This window comes from Lactuca saligna, chromosome 4 (assembly GCF_052625555.1).
Source record: "Lactuca saligna cultivar CGN05327 chromosome 4, ASM5262555v1, whole genome shotgun sequence".
In the NCBI taxonomy this organism is placed as follows: Eukaryota; Viridiplantae; Streptophyta; class Magnoliopsida; order Asterales; family Asteraceae; genus Lactuca; species Lactuca saligna.
This window is the reverse complement of record NC_136420.1, coordinates 13,398,567-13,417,139: the sequence shown is the minus strand read 5'-3', so window position 1 is coordinate 13,417,139 and position 18,573 is coordinate 13,398,567. Positions and strand designations below refer to the sequence as shown.

At 36.3% G+C, this 18,573-nt stretch overlaps 2 protein-coding genes across 2 annotated transcripts; one reads left to right on the top strand and one right to left on the bottom strand.

Annotated features, from left to right (window-relative positions):
* The first annotated feature begins 297 nt into the window (after nucleotides 1–297).
* Nucleotides 298–1,182, top strand: LOC145039297 (uncharacterized). The gene has a single exon (XM_078987365.1). It carries the CDS (start codon nucleotides 298–300, stop codon nucleotides 1,180–1,182), a length of 885 nt encoding a protein of 294 aa, XP_078843491.1.
* A 10,702-nt stretch (nucleotides 1,183–11,884) lies between these two features.
* Nucleotides 11,885–15,911, bottom strand: LOC145041258 (uncharacterized). Its single transcript, XM_078989264.1, has 6 exons — nucleotides 15,877–15,911; nucleotides 15,661–15,810; nucleotides 14,885–15,382; nucleotides 13,517–13,648; nucleotides 12,933–13,396; nucleotides 11,885–12,737 (listed from the first exon to the last, which is right to left on the bottom strand). Exons 2-6 carry the CDS (start codon nucleotides 15,800–15,802, stop codon nucleotides 12,102–12,104), a joined length of 1,872 nt encoding a protein of 623 aa, XP_078845390.1. The 5' UTR covers nucleotides 15,803–15,810; nucleotides 15,877–15,911; the 3' UTR covers nucleotides 11,885–12,101.
* Between the last annotated feature and the right edge of the window lie 2,662 nt (nucleotides 15,912–18,573).

The window sequence follows — 18,573 nt, the reverse complement described above, 5'->3', positions numbered from 1 at the left end:
CCTATAGTATACTTAATTATATGTGTTTGGATTCCCTAGAGTTATTGGAGAGTAGGGTAGGTTTTTGGATTCATTTCCCGCTATGAGTACTTCCGAAGAGATGCATCGATTAGAAGGACTAGTGGGGGAGATAAAGTTGCGCCAAAGCCGTCCCTAAGGGACGATAGACCCGCTGTCAAACCTTCAACTTTCAAAGGAAAGGCGATCGAAGGAGGGACTCGTAAGGAGGTGAAGTGTTATTTATGTGATGGTCCCCATCTAATAAGAGATTCTCCCAGGAAGAAAAGTTTCAATGCCATGGTCTTTGAAGATGAAAATGAAGAAAGGGACGAACAACAACTAAGCTCGATGCGTCTCCTCAACTCGGTGGCTAAGGAAAAGACAAAACCAAAGAAGGGAGGAGGTCTCATGTTCATGAAGACTAAAATAAATGGAGAGACAACTAAAGCCTTAGTCGATATAGGTGCGTCTCATAACTTTCTTGCTGAAAATGAAGCCAAGAAAAGGAATATTCAATACACCAAGGAGATAGGTTGGCTGAAAGCGGTAAATTCCCCATCCGAACCCATCCTTGGTGTCGCCCACAATGTGCTCATCGAGATCGGAGGATGGACAGGAATCATAGACTTAACGGTAGTCCCTATGGATGATTACTGCATGGTGCTTGGGATGGAATTCCTAGATGAAGCCCGGCCTTTTTCATTTGAAGATCAAACCATGCGCCTCACCAAGGGATCCTCGATTCACATCGTTCCCTTAGAAAGAATCAAGGCGAATTCCCGTATCATTTCAGCCATGCAACTTAGCAAAGGCCTTCGAAGGGGCGAGGTGACATTCCTAGCCACATTAAAAGAAGAAGTCGATTTTCCAGAAATGGAGGTACCGAACAAAATCAAGAAAGTGCTTGAGGAATTTAAAGAGGTAATGCCACCGGAATTACCCAAGAAACTACCACCACGAAGTGAGGTAGATCATGAGATAGAATTAGAACCAGGAGCAAGGCCACCAGCGTTGGGGCCTTACCGAATGGCACCACCAGAATTAGAAGAGGTAAGAAAACAGTTGAAGGAGTTACTAGACGCTGGCTTCATCAGACCTTCCAAAGCTCCATTTGGTGCCCCGGTATTGTTCCAAAGGAAACAAGATGGTAGTCTAAGAATGTGTAATGACTATCACGCCTAGAATAAGGTAACTGTGAAGAACAAGTACCCAATCCCCTTAGTCGCCGATCTCTTCGATCGACTCACAAATGCTCGATGGTTCACAAAGTTAGATCTACGATCAGGGTATTGGCAAGTTCGCATAGCAGCAGGAGACGAGCCAAAGACAACATGTGTGACCAGGTATGGATCGTTTGAGTTCTTGGTCATGCCCTTTGGACTCACAAACGCACCGACCACATTTTGTACCCTCATGAACAAAATCTTCCACCCGTTCTTGGATAAGTTTGTAGTAGTGTATCTAGACGACATCGTAGTCTACTCAGAAACGTTGGAGGAACACGTGGAACATCTAAAATTGGTTTTTCAGTCATTAAAGGAAAACCAATTGTATGTGAAGATGGAGAAATGCAATTTTGCCCAACCTGACGTAAGATTCCTTGGGCACAAGATTAAGGACGGGAGGATCTACATGGATGAAAGAAAAATAAAAGCAATTTCAGAATGGGAACCACCTAAGAATGTGTTCGAACTACGATCGTTCCTAGTTCTGGTCAATTATTATCGAAGATTCATATCAGAATACTCGGCACGGTCAACTCCACTAACTGATCTACTTAAAAAGAAGGTCGCATGGGAGTGGACGGCTAAGTGTCAAGAAACGTTTGAGGAGCTAAAGAAGGTCGTCACGAAAGAACCAATTCTAACATTACCCAATTACTCGAAGTCGTTCCAGGTACAAAATGATGCCTCAGACTTTGATATAGGCGGTGTTTTGTTACAAGGTCATCCGGTGGTGTACGAAAGTCGGAAACTTAACGAGACCGAACGAAGGTATCCAATACATGATAAGGAGATGACAACGATTATACATTGCCTTCGAGTATGGAGACACTATTTACTCGGGAATCGGTTTGTAATTCAAACTGACAATGTCGCTACAAGCTACTTTCAAAATCAGAAAAAACTAACTCCCAAGCAAGCCCATTGGCAAGATTTCTTGGCTGAGTTCGATTATGTCATGGAGTATAAGCCAGGGAAGGCAAATGTCACCGCCGATGCTCTAAGTCGGAAAGCGGAATTGGCAACCATCTCCCGGGTAACCTGCTCATTTACTAATCGTATCAAAGAAGGAATAAGCCATGACCCGTTAACAAAAAGCTTAATGGAGATGGCTAAAGATGGGAAGACTCGAAAATTTTGGGTCGAAGATGGACTATTACTCACTGTTGGTAATCGAATGTATGTTCCGAAATGGGACAACTTAAGGAAAGAAGTCCTAAAAGAATGCCACGCTTAAAAATGGGCAGGGCATCCTGGAACACACCGAACCATGGTAATTGTAGAAAAGACTTACTACTGGCCAAGGATGAGGGACGATGTAGACGCCTATGTTCGGACATGTCTCATATGCCAACAAGAGAAGGTGGAACAGTCCAAGACAGCAGGGTTGTTAGAACTTAGAACCGTTGCCGATTGCGGAGCACCCGTGGGAAAGTATAACTTTGGATTTCATCTCGGCCTTACCTACATCTGAAGGTTGTGGTTCCATCACGGTGGTCGTAGACCGTTTCTCCAAATACGGGACGTTCATTCCTGCACCCAGAGATTGCACAGCTGAGGAAGCTGGTCAGTTATTCTTCAAACATGTGGCAAAGTATTAGGGACTCCCTCGGAGCATCATAAGTGATAGAGACCTTCGGTTTACTGGAAAATTTTGGAGGGAATTATTTAAGCTCATGGGTTCCGAGCTCCACTTTTCAACCGGTTTCCACCCACAAACTGATGGACAAACTAAGAGGGTGAATCATTTGCTGGAGATTTATCTACGGCACTTTGTTAGTCCTAATCAACGGGATTGGGCTAAGTTAATTGATGTAGCCCAATTTTCTTATAATCTACAACGGAGCGAGGCTACCAGAAGAAGCCCTTTTGAAATCATCATGGGTCAACAACCTTTGACACCACAAGAACTAACTAGGGGGTATAAAGGCGCTAGTCCACCCACATACAAGTTCGATAAAGGGTGGAACGAGGAACTTGACATAACAAGGTCTTACTTGAACAAAGCAGCCAAACGCATGAAGAAGTGAGCGGACAGAAACAGACAACCGCGTGAATTTATGGTTGGTGACGAAGTGATGGTGAAATTTCCCCAAAGAATGTTCAAGTCCACTCGACAAGTACACAAGGGCTTAACAAGAAGATATGAAGGGCCGTATCAGGTGATCCAAAAGGTCGCGACAAGATCATATAAGCTCGACTTACCAACTGATATGTGTATTTTTATATATATTTTTATGCACTTTATCTTAATATTTTGGCCTTGTTTATTCTATTTTAGAACTAAAAAGTACTCATAATACTTTGAATTATGTTTTGCAGCTATTCGTTGTTAATAAAGCACAAAAGAAAAGACTGAAGCGGAAACCAGACTTAGGAGCTAAAAGGAATTAAATATGTTGAAGAAGTGGGTTACGCCCCGCGTAAAGTCGCAGTACGCCCAGCGTAAAGCCTAAACTAGCCGTACGCCCCGCGTAATTAAAGAGTACGCGTCGCGTACTGGGTGCCTTCAGATAACTCCAAATCGCGTAGTAATCATGTGTACGTCGCGCGTAATCCTATGTACGCCCAGCGTACTTAGGTCGGCTACAAAGACTATAAATGTTGATTTTCAGCTAACCAGGGAGGGGGATTCGACTTCTAACCTAATTTAGTCGACAATTAACTTCTGTTAAGCCGTTTGAGGGTCTAGAAGGCGGCCGGAAGGCCGTTAAGCTAACGGGAGTGGAGATCGGAAGGGTTGGAGAGCGGATACGTGTCGGTAATCCTATGGGTTGTTAACGTGACCATGTTTAGCATTCCATTGTGTTACTATTCTGTATTTAGTTTCTGACTTGGGTGTAAAAACCTTTTACTTTGTGTTTATGATTGAATGAAGCTTTGATTATTAGACTAATTGCTATATTAAATAGTTTGTTTGTGTTTAATTTATCTTACCAAGCTTGTTAAAAGATCCTTATGTATTAATGATGATTATTTTTTGTTAATTGTTAAGTGAATTGAGTTGTATGAACATATGCTTGATTGCTTTTCTCTTATGATTTTGATGACCATCGAGATTATAAGTCTAGGAATAACGAATGTGAAACTAGGATTAACATGGGAATAAGTAAGTTAATGTGTAAGCCCTGTTTGATGACCATCAACAAGAGGTTAATTAAATGTTTAATTTGATTAACTATATTTACATGTCTTGTTTGATACGAACTGAACACTAGGAAGCATGTTAGTTTAACCAATTGATCACTGTTTGAATTGACTTGTTTGCTAAAGTATTAGTTATAGTGAACACGAATCTAATCATTTTAGGAATTGGTGAACATGAATAAATGAATTTGTGTATGCAATTGTCTATGTTTTTAAGGTGGAATTTGTCTAACCAAAGTACCTGAAGATATTTGTTTTCCTGTTAGTTTATCGAGAATGGTTAATTAATTATTAGTTTGAGATTTATTAAACTATTTCTTTTATTCTTTTCGTGTGACCTGTAACCTATAATCAAATATATTAAATTAATCCACCGTTCCCTGTGATCGACACCCGACTTACCTAAGCTATACTGTAATCTGACTAGGTACACTGCATATAAGTGCATAGTTAGTCTAAGTTTGTTAGGTTATAAATATTAAAATTAGTGGGTACTTTTGTGCACATCAAGTTTTTGGCGCCATTGCCGGGGAGCGACTTTCAATTAATTTAGTTTATTTGATTATTCGTTATTAGTTTTAGTTAGTTTTTATTTTTAGTTAATTTTCGATGATATCATTTCACTTGTCGGGAAGGTTCTTGTTTTTATTTGCAGGAATTTGGGATTGTACACATTGCTTGACGTTACTTTTTGCATGGGTTTCGAGAATGAAAGTGATTATGGAATTCATGACCTGTTTAGCCTACTACTTTGTTGATTTGTCCAACTCAATCCATGAGGCGTAGTATAGTGAGGCGTATTGTGGTGGTTAAGTGGAAGACCGAGCTCTTGCTATTCTTGACTAGTTAGGTCACTTCTTGTTCCGCTTTTAGTTAAAGGTGCAAGGAAAACAAAGGAAATATTTTAACGGGTCCCGAAAGCGGGTATTTTTGTAACCAATTCTTGCATGCAAAGGTTTTTGATCAACCGTTGTCGTTTGATCTCGACAAAGATAAGTGGTTATGATGTCTCACATTTTTTATTTTTTTTATCACTCATCGTGAAGTCATCATTGGCTGAAGAAATTAAAAAGAAAAAAATAATAATAATTAAAGTTTAAGTCCCTTAATTAAATAATTAAAAGAGAAGGAAGTTAAATTAAAGAAAGAAAGAAATTTATAATTAAACTTACGCCCCGCGTAAGTTACATTACGCCCAACGTAATTAAACGTCTGATCGCGTATGAAATTGCATGGGGATAGGGTTACGCCCCGTGTAACTTTGAGTTACGCCCCGCGTAACACAGCGACCAGGTTATGGCTCGAAGGATGCAAAAGACCAACCCACCCGAGGATGTGATTGACCATCGCTTTTTGCAATTTCCGCAAACGCTGAACGATGCTACCCGGGCGTGTTATGTCACCAATTTGAGCTTGCTTCTCACCAAAGAGATTGATATAGGGATTTTTGCAATACACGCACTCGGACGCGAGTGGTGTGGATTTGTTTGTGTGCCAGGGATGGGCACGTTTGTTCCGGATCCAGGAGCCGGTTTATCGAGAGTTTTTGCTGGAGTTCTACGCTACAGTTTTCTATGATCATAGAAAGGCACTCGATGACAGGACAGCTTTTTCCTTCATACTAGGTGGAGTGAGCCGGGAATGCAGCGTGATAGAGCTTGCGACTCAGGTGGATATTTACACAACCGATGAGACGAGGAGTGTCCACTTCCTGGCATTCCTTGCTGATTGTCTTACAGAGCGGCTAGATGACTATAACGAGAACACTTTTTGGGCCGAGATTACAGGGGCAATTTATACCCCATCTACCGCGCTAGGGGGGATGATTCGGTCTACTACCTACTGAATGTTGCACCGGTTGATTTCTATTTCTCTCACGCATCACAAGAACAGTGAGAGAGTGCCTTCGATAGAACTTTATTTCCTATGGGCGCTAGTTACTCCCGGGAGGCACCTGAACCTTCCGGTTGCTTTGGCTGTAGGGACGGAGGGCCAGGGGACTTAGGGGGGACAACCCGATATGTGGAGGGCATTTTATCACGCGTTTAGCCTGGTCATATCAGTTGCTGATGCGTGAGATCACGAGATTGATGGTGTTCCATGACATGAGGTCGATGAGTCTTCAGCTATTAGAGTCGATGCGTGTATTGGAGGGGGGTGGAGATGGTGTCTTGAGAGTACAAGCAGATGATGTGGAGGATGAGGAGGGTGCCACCGAACCACAGCCGAGACGGGTCCCGCGGCGTAGACCTGCTCCTCGGGGAGCGCAGGAGGGACTTGAGTCGGAGATCGATATGCGCTACTTAGCTCAGGTCATTGATCGTCTTGACATGAGGGTCCAGAACCTTAGCGACTATGTGGCACATGTGGACGCGCAACAGTGGTGGCAAGGGAATGCGTTGAACGCATTCTTTGCCCACCAGGGTTTTCAGTATTCGGTCCCCTACCCACCACCATTTCAGTCACGATATGATGGGGCCGGTACTTCTGGGACGCAGCAGTTGGATGATGGAGATGATGAGTGATTTAGTTATCCTTTTATTTTTATTTTGTGTTATTTTTAGTTTAGTTAAGTATTTTTATTTGGTGTGTAATAGATATTTAATTTAGTTTGTTTTTACTTTTGTTTTCCATGTTGATGCTCTTTGGTTGTTTAGATCTCTGCAGAATTTTGGCCCTTAGAAAGCTGGCAGTAAGTTCAGCAGCTAGGTCCGACTGTTGCTAGAGAGAGTCGTGTGAGAGTTCGAAGAGTATAGTCAAGACCCACAATTTGTCATAAGTGTGGGGTGCATATTTATTAGAGTTTTATTTCGACGCGAGGAAGAAGTATCATCCCGACTGCCACGACATGGTTGACACTTTCCTATGTTGTGGGGGATTTTTCATCGCGAGAAGAGCATGTCATTTTTGACGAGATGACGTGGTCGACACTTTCCCACGTCATGGTTTTTATACATTGCATTTGTTTGCAATCTTTTACGCCATATTTTTTTGAAGACGGCGGTCTTGATTTTATTTTTCGGCACATCTACAAGCAGCACTTCCAGTTTCCAGTTTTTCAGCAATATTTGAAGCAACCTGTAGCAGCCCCATTCGATCTCGCCACAACTACCCAGGGGAGTCTGTTCCTTTTTCTCCCTTTTTATGTTCTTAATTTGTTTTAACATACAATGAGGGCATTGTATGAAATAAGTGTGGGGTAGGGGGTCGGTAAAAGTAAATTATAAAAATGAAATAATAGTTGGAAATTGCTAGATTTAGGGAAATTTAAAAATTTAAAAGAAAACTTGAAATAATAGTTTAATTTAGAAAAATCTAATGATAATTTAAAATTTTGCTAATATTGTATGAGATGATCCGATGAGAACTCAAATGTTTAGTTGAGTCAATACACGTTATAGTGCATTTGTGGCTTCCCTTATTTTAGTGAAATCATGGAACAAAAACATAACCCCGCTCGGTTTGAAGGATGCAATATGTTTAGCAGCCTAAACCTGAAATGTATCCAGGAAAATTATTATCATTAACCAATAAAGGTTGAGGTTGAGCGCCTCTGCTTAAGCATGTAGGTTTTGAGTGAAAAAAGAGAGGTACATGTAAAAAAAAGAAGAAGAAGAAGAGAGAATTATGAAAAAGTTTGAAGAATTTTGGAGCAAATAAAGTGAAGATCAAAAAATCAAAATTCCAAGAAATTCAAAAAGTTGAAGATACCAAGAAATCAAATCAAATAAGGTGGTGAATTCAAAGAAATCGAAGATCAAATTGTTAAGAAAGTGAAGAATTCCTAAAAAGCTCCACAGTGGTATCATAAATTGTAATTCTAGATTATGTATGCTTAGGTTGCTCAACTAAAAATACCTTGAGGTTAAGAGGTTTTCTGCGGATGGATTCGGAGGGTTGCATAAAATGAGCATTGTTCGGAAAAAGTGGGCAAGTGTTTATGAAGATTGTGAGTATTTAAAGTATGGGGGGGTACTTTAGGAAAATTTTAGACACAAATGCATGCGTTGAGGTCTTGGCATAATGGCTGAGTTTTAAATGGATTGTTTAGTGCAATATTGGTAAAATAAAAGTAAATTTGCTTGGGGGCAAGCAAAGGCTAAGTGTGGGGTATTTTGATATGTGTATTTTTATATATATTTTTATGCACTTTATCTTAATATTTTGGCCTTGTTTATTCTATTTTAGAACTAAAAAGTACTCATAATACTTTGAATTATGTTTTGCAGCTATTCGTTGTCAATAAAGCACAAAAGAAAAGACTAAAGCGGAAACCGGACTTAGGAGCTAAAAGGAATTAAATATGCTGAAGAAGTGGGTTACGCCCCGCGTAAAGTCGCAATACGCCCAGCGTAAAGCCTAAACTAGCCGTACGCCCCGCGTAATTAAAAAGTACGCACCGCGTACTGGGTGCCTTCAAATAACTCCAAATCGCGTAGTAATCCTGTGTACGCCACGCGTAATCCTATGTATGCCCAGCGTACTTAGGTCGGCTACAAAGACTATAAATGTCGATTTTCAGCTAACTAGGGAGGGGGATTCGACTTCTAACCTAATTTAGTCGACAATTAACTTCTGTTAAGCCGTTTTGAGGGTCTAGAAGGCGGGCGGAAGGCCGTTAAGCTAACGGGAGCGGAGATCGAAAGGGTTGGAGAACGGATACGTGTCAGTAATCCTATGGGTTGTTAACGTGACCATGTTTAGCATTCCATTGTGTTACTATTCTGTATTTAGTTTCTGACTTGGGTGTAAAAACCTTTTACTTTGTGTTTATGATTGAATGAAGCTTTGATTATTAGACTAATTGCTATATTAAATAGTTTGTTTGTGTTTAATTTATCTTACCAAGCTTGTTAAAAGATCATTATGTATTAATGATGATTATTTTCTGTTAATTGTTAAGTGAATTGAGTTGTATGAACATATGCTTGATTGCTTTTCTCTTATGATTTTGATGACCATCGAGATTATAAGTCTAGGAATAACGAATGTGAAACTAGGATTAACATGGGAATAAGTAAGTTAATGTGTGAGCCTTGTTTGATGACCATCAACAAGAGGTTAATTGAATGTTTAATTTGATTAACTATATTTACAAGTCTTGTTTGATACGAACTGAACACTAGGAAGCATGTTAGTTTAACCAATTGATCACTGTTTGAATTGAATTGTTTGCTAAAGGATTAGTTATAGTGAACACGAATCTAATCATTTTAGGAATCGGTGAACATGAATAAATGAATTTGTGTATGCAATTGTCTATGTTTTTAAGGTGGAATTTGTCTAAACCAAAGTACCTGAAGAGATTTATTTTCCTGTTAGTTTATCGAGAATGGTTAATTAATTATTAGTTTGAGATTTATTAAACTATTTCTTTTATTCTTTTCGTGTGACATGTAACCTATAATCAAATATATTAAATTAATCCACCGTTCCCTGTGATCGACACCCGACTTACCTAAGCTATACTGTAATCTGACTAGGTACACTGCCTATAAGTGCATAGTTAGTCTAAGTTTGTTAGGTTATAAATATTAAAATTAGTGGGTACTTTTGTGCACATCACCAACCCACTTAAAGGTCCACCTCGTATTCCATGTAAGTCTCCTTAAACCTTATAATCGAGATGAAGAAGACCCGTCTAGGAGTGAATCACAACGAGCTCCAGTTGCGAATGTGATCTCCTTTGATAAGGAAGTAGAAGAAATTATGGTCGATAGAATAATTCGCAAAAGAGGATCACCCAACTGGACTGAGTACTATGTTCGATGTAAGGGACAACCCGATACGGAATCCAGTTGGGAACAAGAACAAGACTTATGGCAGTTCAGAGACAAGATCGAAGCATACAAGTCCAAGGCTTGACGGGGACGTCAAGGATTTCGGTGGGGGAGGGTGTCACGAGTCGGTGTTCTAGAATCTTCCAGACTGATCAAGAAGATGGTAGAACAAGTAATAATCTACCATAAGGCCTTAGAACGATCTAGAATTCTCTAGGATGCAAAAGTATAGAATAGAATTGTGTAGAACTTTGTATATAGATAAGGATCTTGTAAGAACAATCTAGAATACTCGGGAATATACGAAATCTAGAAACTTCCCTTTGAGGAGGTGTAGGATGCCTATAAATAGGAGGATGGCTCATTTGTCCAAGGCATCCAAGAAGTTCTCTTGTAAGAAGTAAAGTTGTATAAAGAAGCTCTTTTCTTAGAAGTGTTTCTTGTCGTTTCTCTTGCTTCCTTTAATCGTTAATACATCTAAGCCATCGAAGTTAGCCTGACTTAGTTGGAGAAAATACTAAGTGGTGCACGGTGATTGAAGCATCCCGTGACAAGGTGCTAAAATTTTGAAAGTCATGGCTATGCATTACCCTTTATGTACACTTTTGCAGGATAGATGACATCTTACTTCTTGAACCAAATGCTAAATTTCCTAGGTAGAATTATGTACGTGTAAGCTCTAATTATTAGTAGCATCACAAACTGTAGCCATTCTATGCACAACAAGTGTTCGATGAAATGGTTTGCTAGGATTTATTTGTATTTATAGGTTTCATTTAAGTATCACCATTTCATTAATAAAGACACATATATTGGTGAAAAGGTTGTGCTATATCTATCATAACAATGTCAGGTTGGAGGGTGTAGATTCTTAACCAGACTGACTGTTAACGTTGTGCGATAGCTATGGAAAAGCCTGGAAGTAGTTGAGGTGACTGAGTATGTTACGCTAAATTTATAAAAATAGTTTTTGTGTCTATATACACACGATGTATTTCTCATTTTTTATCTGGAAAATAAAACAAATGTTATAATTTAATCTTTTTAATGAAAACATGTAGGATTTAAACTTGAAAGTGAGTGTAATGTAATTGTCTATTTGACGCTTATGGTTGAAATAAAAAAAATACGAGTGTACTTGCATCTATTCAACCATGATATCAACTTACTTACCTTTTTTATGGTTATATTTGTCGTTAATTTCCCAATTTTTGTAGAGAAGATAAGGGCACAATATAAAAAACAGAACAACTGACCCATGAGAAGCATGTGTCTCTTATATATCTAGTTTATATTAAGTAGTTTGTCTTTCCAAACCTTTTCTTTGCCAACTATCTTAATAAGCTCAACCCATTAATTAATTAACTCTTTAATTAAATTGAATGAATTTTTAGTTAAATAAACTATTATATTTAACTTACAATAAATAAACTGTTTTATTTATTTAATATAATTTTAACCAATAAATAATAAATCAGTATTCTTAATTTACTTATTTATTTAATTGAGTTGGTAATAAATATATACATTTCAAATATATTATTTGTTTATCATGTTCTTAAATATGTATGTTCACATACAAACAACTTCTGGACTTACGATTGTGGATGCCTTTGCACAATAGTTATAATGGAAAAAATACGGATTCAACACCATATTTTTTATTCCTTGCACATCATCCGAATAGCCTATCCCCTCTTAAATTATTGCTGACCTTTCTAGGTACGTAACATATAAGATAAATACATTTGGTTTCTAAAGATCCATGATAACCAAATATATATAGGTATTTTACACATCAAACATTAACGTTGACAAATAATTAAATACATGCATTTGGCTTCAAACATACATCATCGCCCACACATCCACTGCTTCCTGTTGATAGAAAGCATCAACGTACAATCACATGCATCTTGAAATGAAACATTACCGTGAAAACAACGAGTGATTAGAATGTTGGATTTTTGTAGTACAGCCGAGGCTTGTTTGGCGTAAAGAGATTCTTAGAAGCATATGTTGAGTGATAAATATCCGGTAGAAGATCATATAACTGAAGCCTGATGAATAAAATTACCGGTATGGAGATGAACAAGCTGATCATAATTGGTACCCAAATCAGCTTGTCTTGAAAAAGCATGAAGAAACTGGCACTAAAACCAATCAACATGGCTATGATTGAGAAGAAGACAGCAGCTAGACCTCTCGTCATTTTTTTGTATAGGGATTCCAAGAGATTATGTTCAACTTGGTGGGATGTTAAAAGAGACGTGAATATAAGGATAGATATGCAAGAGAAAGTCAATGAAATGGCATCTGATATAGCAAAGACTATAAAACATCGATTGTGAAGAAACAAAGGAATTCCATTGTTCTGGTTGTATCCACCCGGAACAGCAAACGCTGCTGCAAATCCTATGGAAGCAACGAGTGCTGCAACCACCAAACATTGGTTTATCGTTTCTTCCATCCACTTATTATTCAGAGACAGTAGACCTTCGTGCTCCCTGAGGAACAATTCATCAGGTGTTCGACCATTGTTGTTCTTCATTTGTCTATAACTAGGAGGGATTAGAGCTTCTACCTCCTAAACAAAAAGAACCGGATCATTTCAGTGCTGGGTTTGTATTTCAGAAGGTAAACATGACATGTGGTCATAACTAGCTAGCTAGTTTCTGCTTGTATAGCACGTACTACAAGTCATTGAGAATTAACGCAACCATAAAGAAAAATTATGTATATATTGTACAAAAGGCAGCTTGGCGAAAAAAGATGTACGTACCTTGAACCATAAGAATTCGCGTTGCATAAGTAGAGCAGCTCGTGAAGCGTGTTGAATCTTTTTTTTCTCTTTACTCATGGCAACTAAATGCAAAATAGTATTCCCATTCTTGTCTTTGAGAGGTGTGATCATATCCTTCATAGAGCCGATCTCTCTCAGAAGATTGTAGATACCTGCATGACGGTGTGAGACCGCAACATGAAATATAGTTTGGTTATTATCATCTGTCCTCCATAATAATTCTGGATATTGGCGAATTAACTCAACCAGAAATTCCGTGTTTCCCTTTTTAGCAGCAAGAAATAGTATTTTGGAAGACTGATTTGGCTTTCGCTTTCCATCCTTCCCACTCATGATCTCATCGATTGTCTCCTTGTTCAATTTCATAACGTCTTCCCAAATAATTCTAAGCAACCGCGTAGCATCCCTAGGCTTTTCTGCAGGCCCAACCTTCACACCGATGACTGAAAAAACTAAGAGCAACACCAAATTAGAAATAAAGTAGGGAACACCAAATGGAAGGATGAAGCTGCGCAAATTGAAGTTAGTTAGATAGAAAGAAGAAGAGTCGTAGAGATATTCACTTTGGCGTTGGGTTCTCCGGAAAAAAGGTGGTTCTATTATTTCAAAGGCATGTGTCTTTTGAGCCAAAATTCCGAGTACATTCCCGTTAACAGCGAGTTTTGGATGGTCACTCAATATTTTCAAGGCAACATCTACAAAACATTTGGCAATTACTTCGTGAGGTAATTAAGGTGTTACATATTAAACAAACACAATCACATTAAGCTAACCCTATTGCAAGTTAAGTAAGGTAACATCTTATATAACCTCAACACTAGGTAAAAGAGGACACACAACGAGTTTCAACCTTTCCCAGTGACTAACAAATGCATATGATATGTTCGTCCTTTCACAGTGCATGGTTCAATGGAATGGTTGATTGAGTTAGAATGTCAAGTTTTTATAATAAATTAAACCCAATCATAATGGATTTTTATAATCATAATGGGTTTTTATAATAAATTAAATCCAATCATAATGGGATGTAATTTTGACATATAATGAATTTGATTAAATAATCATTCAACTATTAAATGAGAAACAACTATTAAATGGAAAAGGACCCACAATTTTGATTATTTTACATAGACTTTATGAATCAAATGACTATTGAAGTGAAAATTTTATTAAATATTGTAGAGTTGAATGCATGGTGAGGATTAAATTGTTTGAAATATATATATATATATATATATATATATATATATATATATATATATATAGGGTTGTTCGTGAACCGTTCGATGGAAAGTGCATTTATGTTCGTTTATTTAATAAATAAACGAATATGAACACAAATTTTCGTTCGTTTAATTAAACGACCGAAAAAGAATAATTGTTTCGTTTTGTTCAATTATGTTTGAAAACGTTCGTTTATGTTCCGTTTATATTGATTTGTTTATGTTCGTTAACATCCAAAACGAAAATAAACCCATTATATATATATATATATATATATATATATATATATATATATATATATATATATATATATATATATATATAATGAAAATATAAATGAAAATAAACAATGTAATTTGTTAAACGAACGAATATGAACAAGAAAACTAGTTCATTTATCCGTTCGTATTCGTTTGGTTCGTTTTATATATATATATATATATATATATATATATATATATATATATATATATGCAAGAAAAAATAAAAGGTTGTTTCCATCAAGAGTAAATTACCTATCAAACTGTGAAATTATTGTAGCAACACTCCAGATTTTGTTGTCATAATAATTTCTTGGAATAAAACAAAATTTGTGCAGCAAATTTCCTATTGTTTTTTTACCTTCTTTTTTATTTTTTTCAGAAAACAATTAGAAAGATGTAAAAAAAAAAAAAAAAAAAAAAAAAAAAAAAAAAAAAACTACTTACCAAAAAGATCACCTTCTACACATTTTTCAAAAACCCAAGCACGATTCTGATCTGTCCAAGAATCACCACGCATCCCGTAACAATTATCATAGAGATAAGTTATCATCTCCCTCTGTCCAAATAGAGAAGCAATGTTGAGTGGCGTCATTCCTTGACTATCAGTGACGTCCATCAGGTCCTTGTTCTTTTGCAGCATAGTCCTCGCAGTTTTTACATTTCCACTTGCCGCTGCTAAACACAGTGCGGTTTTGTAGCCTCTGTTCTGAAGTTGTAACTGTTCCTTTGTCATTAGATTCACTAGATTTTTCACAAAATTTTCCACCAATTTACTGCTTTTTGCAGATGCTGCTATGTGAAGCGCAGTATCGTAGTTTTCAGTGATACCAAATTCTAGCAGTTTTGGGTATTCCAAGAGGAGGGCATGAGCAGTTTCCCAATCACCTTCGAGTGAAGCAGTATAGAGCGGAACACAGATTTTGAGGTACTCGTCTCTATTTCCTTTTGATAATATAGCAGAGGTTAATGATGCATGGACACAAAAGATCGAGATGCTTTTCTCAACACATGAACGCTAGGCTGCTAATTTTACTACCAATTTGATCTCAAAAAATAACTGAAATGCTTTAAAATAGGATTTGTGCATGGAATACTCACAAAAAGATTATTTCGAACAGTTTTCTATGGTAACTAAAGGATCTACTTCACCAATTTTTTTTTGAAATTGTGGTTGATGAAATAAACAGACATGCATGGGTGTAATTAAGATCGTCATATACCAGTAAGTAGATCTCCACAAGGTAGATTCAGAGGTGGACGAAGATATGAAGGCGTCAAATATTCGGTTTCTTCCAGCTGCCAGCCATGGATGGGAGTTGTCTCATTGGTTGAACCTTGTCGTACTGTGCTTTCAGTGGTCATTATTGCACCTACATAATATATCACACTATTAGTAATTGAAATCGAAAAAAAGGCACCATACTTTATGAAACTACCTAGAATAAAAAAGAGTAAATTCAGCTGGATGAATCTACGGTAATTAAGTATGAATGAAATAGCCCCAGCGTAGAAACGGATTTATAAGCAAAATATGATGGGTTAGGTAGATGAAAGTCAACGTTTATTTAGAATTGTATTATTCTATTATTATGTATAGACCTTAACAGTCGAGAAATTCATAAACAGGAATGACCTGGAAGACTGTAACATGCTAACTAACACTATAAAATATGAATGATACCGGTTTCGTCCCATAATTTGATCATGTATGTGAAAGAGATTTTTTTATTTTTTTATATTTTGAAAAAAAAAAAAAGTGAAAGTGAAATTTTAGCGACTTGATTAATAATCAATAACTCAAACAAATTAGAAGTTAATTAACTAAGAATGTTGCGTTTTTCTGTAGCAAAAAATTATATTACACATTCAATCAAGCATTCTATGAAATTAAAAATGTTAATCTATTTTAGTCGCAGTTAAACAATCGTGTAAATCCCTCTCATACACATTTGGACAATGAACTTTACAATATGTACTTCGATTTGGAATAAGTGTTAAGAGGATCTCGAATGGGGATTTATTTTAAAGTTTTTTTTTATTGATTCATCACTTATTTTCATTTAAATTTTTTAAAAAGTTATCTAGTTTTATCAAAATTTGAATATGTTCCTTAATTAATACTTCAATTTTCTAAGTAAAATTAAAAAAAGTCTGTTAGCTAATAATTAACTATGCTAAAATAGTTAAACATATGAATAAAATGATAATTAAATTCAATTAATTTTTTTTGAAGGAAAATAAAAATATTTATATGTTTAAAATGTTTGTATTGCAGAAATAATAATGTATCATATTTTTTAGATTTGTTGTAGATATCTATCGCTCGTAAAGCAGTTTTGGAGGTGATAATAATCACTATAAGGTGACATTATTTCCATGCAATTTTTTTAAAGAAGAATGAAAATATTTTATATGTTTAAAAGTTTTGTATTTCAGAAATAATAATATTATCATATTTTTTTTATTTAAATAAATATAGTTGTATAAGTTATTATTTCTAAAACACAAACATAAACCTTTTAAACATATAAAATATACATGTATTTGTCTAATTTATTATATAAATATATTTATTTTTATGAAAAATATGATACATTATTATTTCTGAAATAAAAAACTTTTAAACATATAAAATATTTTTATTTCCGTTTAAAAAAATAATTGAATTTAATTAATGTCATATATCCATATGTTTAACTATTTTAACAAAGTTAATTAGTAGCTAACACATGTTTTTTAATTTTGTTTTGAAAAGTTTAAGTATTAATTAATGAATATATTTAAATTTTGATAAAACTAGGCAACTTTTTTAAAAATTAAATATAAAAAGTTTATATCGAACCAATATAAAATTTACCATACGTAAAGCAAAAAATATGTTTCGGTTTAGGTTTCATAATATAAATACAGTAAAACATATATTAGTTAGATATATACTTTTGACAATTACATTTTTAAAAACCATTTTGTTTTATCATAGTTTGAATATATATATATATATATATATATATATATATATATATATATATATATATATATATATATATATATATATATATATATATATATACTGGGAAATCTTCGGAAAAGTCCTAATATTTTACCCTAATTTACGAAAAACTCCCAAACTAAAATTGGTTTATAAAATTGGTATTGCTTCCTTATTATTGGCAGGAGGTAGGTGTAATGCCCAGGATTTGTCAGGTAATTATATTGCTACTTATCCAAGTATTATTATGCATATATTGGATTGGGGAGTACGTTGGGCGTACAAGGTGTACACACGGTGTACGCAAGCGAGGCGCGGAGCAGGAAGTCCCCATGCGTACGTTGGGCGTACCCATACGTACGATGGGCGTAGGTTGATCAGATGCAAACCCTAATTTAAGCTTTTTATAACCCTCCAAACCCTTATCATCTCAGCCTATAGTGTCCCCAAAGTGTCAAACTCGAACCCTAACCCCTTTGCATGTATCTTGAGCTTACTTTGAGCTTTTTGGTGTTACTTTGGTGGTTTTGAAGGAAAATGAGCTTGGAGAAGGAAAATGAGCTTGGAGAAGGAGCATGAGCTTGGAGAGGGCTTGTAGATCCAGAAGTTTTGCATCATTTCTAACCCATTTGAGGTATAAAGCTTTAAACTTGGTCATTGGACGCTTAGATTTAGTTTTGTGGTGTTTTATGTCACTTTTTTGTCCCATGCTTGAGGTCCTTTGAGTATTAGAAGATTTTGTCCGGATGGGCTGTCCTTTTTAGCTCTTGGAGGTTTTTAGAACCATAAAAATCAGATCTTGATGGTTTAGCCTCAACCATGCAAGTGTTAGATGGCTACTAGTGAACTTATGGACCTAATGTGTGTCTTAATCCCCACCCATGCATGCAAAAGCATAAAGTTTATAACATTATGGTTTGGGATGTTGTTAGAACCTAGATCTACATTCTAAACATTAGAACTTAATGGATTAAGTCAAAAGAAAGAGCTTATGGTGGCTGGTAAGAACGTTGGGCGTACCCCCTTGTATGTTACGTATACCAAGTCAGCTTCCCGCCTCTGGTTAAAGTCTGAGTACATCGGCCGTACCCGCTGAGTATGCCGCGCATACTCATTCATTGGGTTGTTTGGGGCCATGAGTGTT

Bases quoted from the DNA above. Each gene is read 5' to 3' on its own strand.
- LOC145041258 (XM_078989264.1), bottom strand. From the start codon at position 15,802: ATGACCACTGAAAGCACAGTACGACAAGGTTCAACCAATGAGACAACT. The intron at 15,383-15,660 runs GTATATGACGAT...TATTATCAAAAG, and splicing joins TTGTGGAGATCTACTTACTG to GAAATAGAGACGAGTACCTC. The intron at 13,649-14,884 runs GTAAGTAGTTTT...AATGTTTTGTAG, and splicing joins TGTAGAAGGTGATCTTTTTG to ATGTTGCCTTGAAAATATTG.
- LOC145039297 (XM_078987365.1), top strand. From the start codon at position 298: ATGGTCTTTGAAGATGAAAATGAAGAAAGGGACGAACAACAACTAAGC.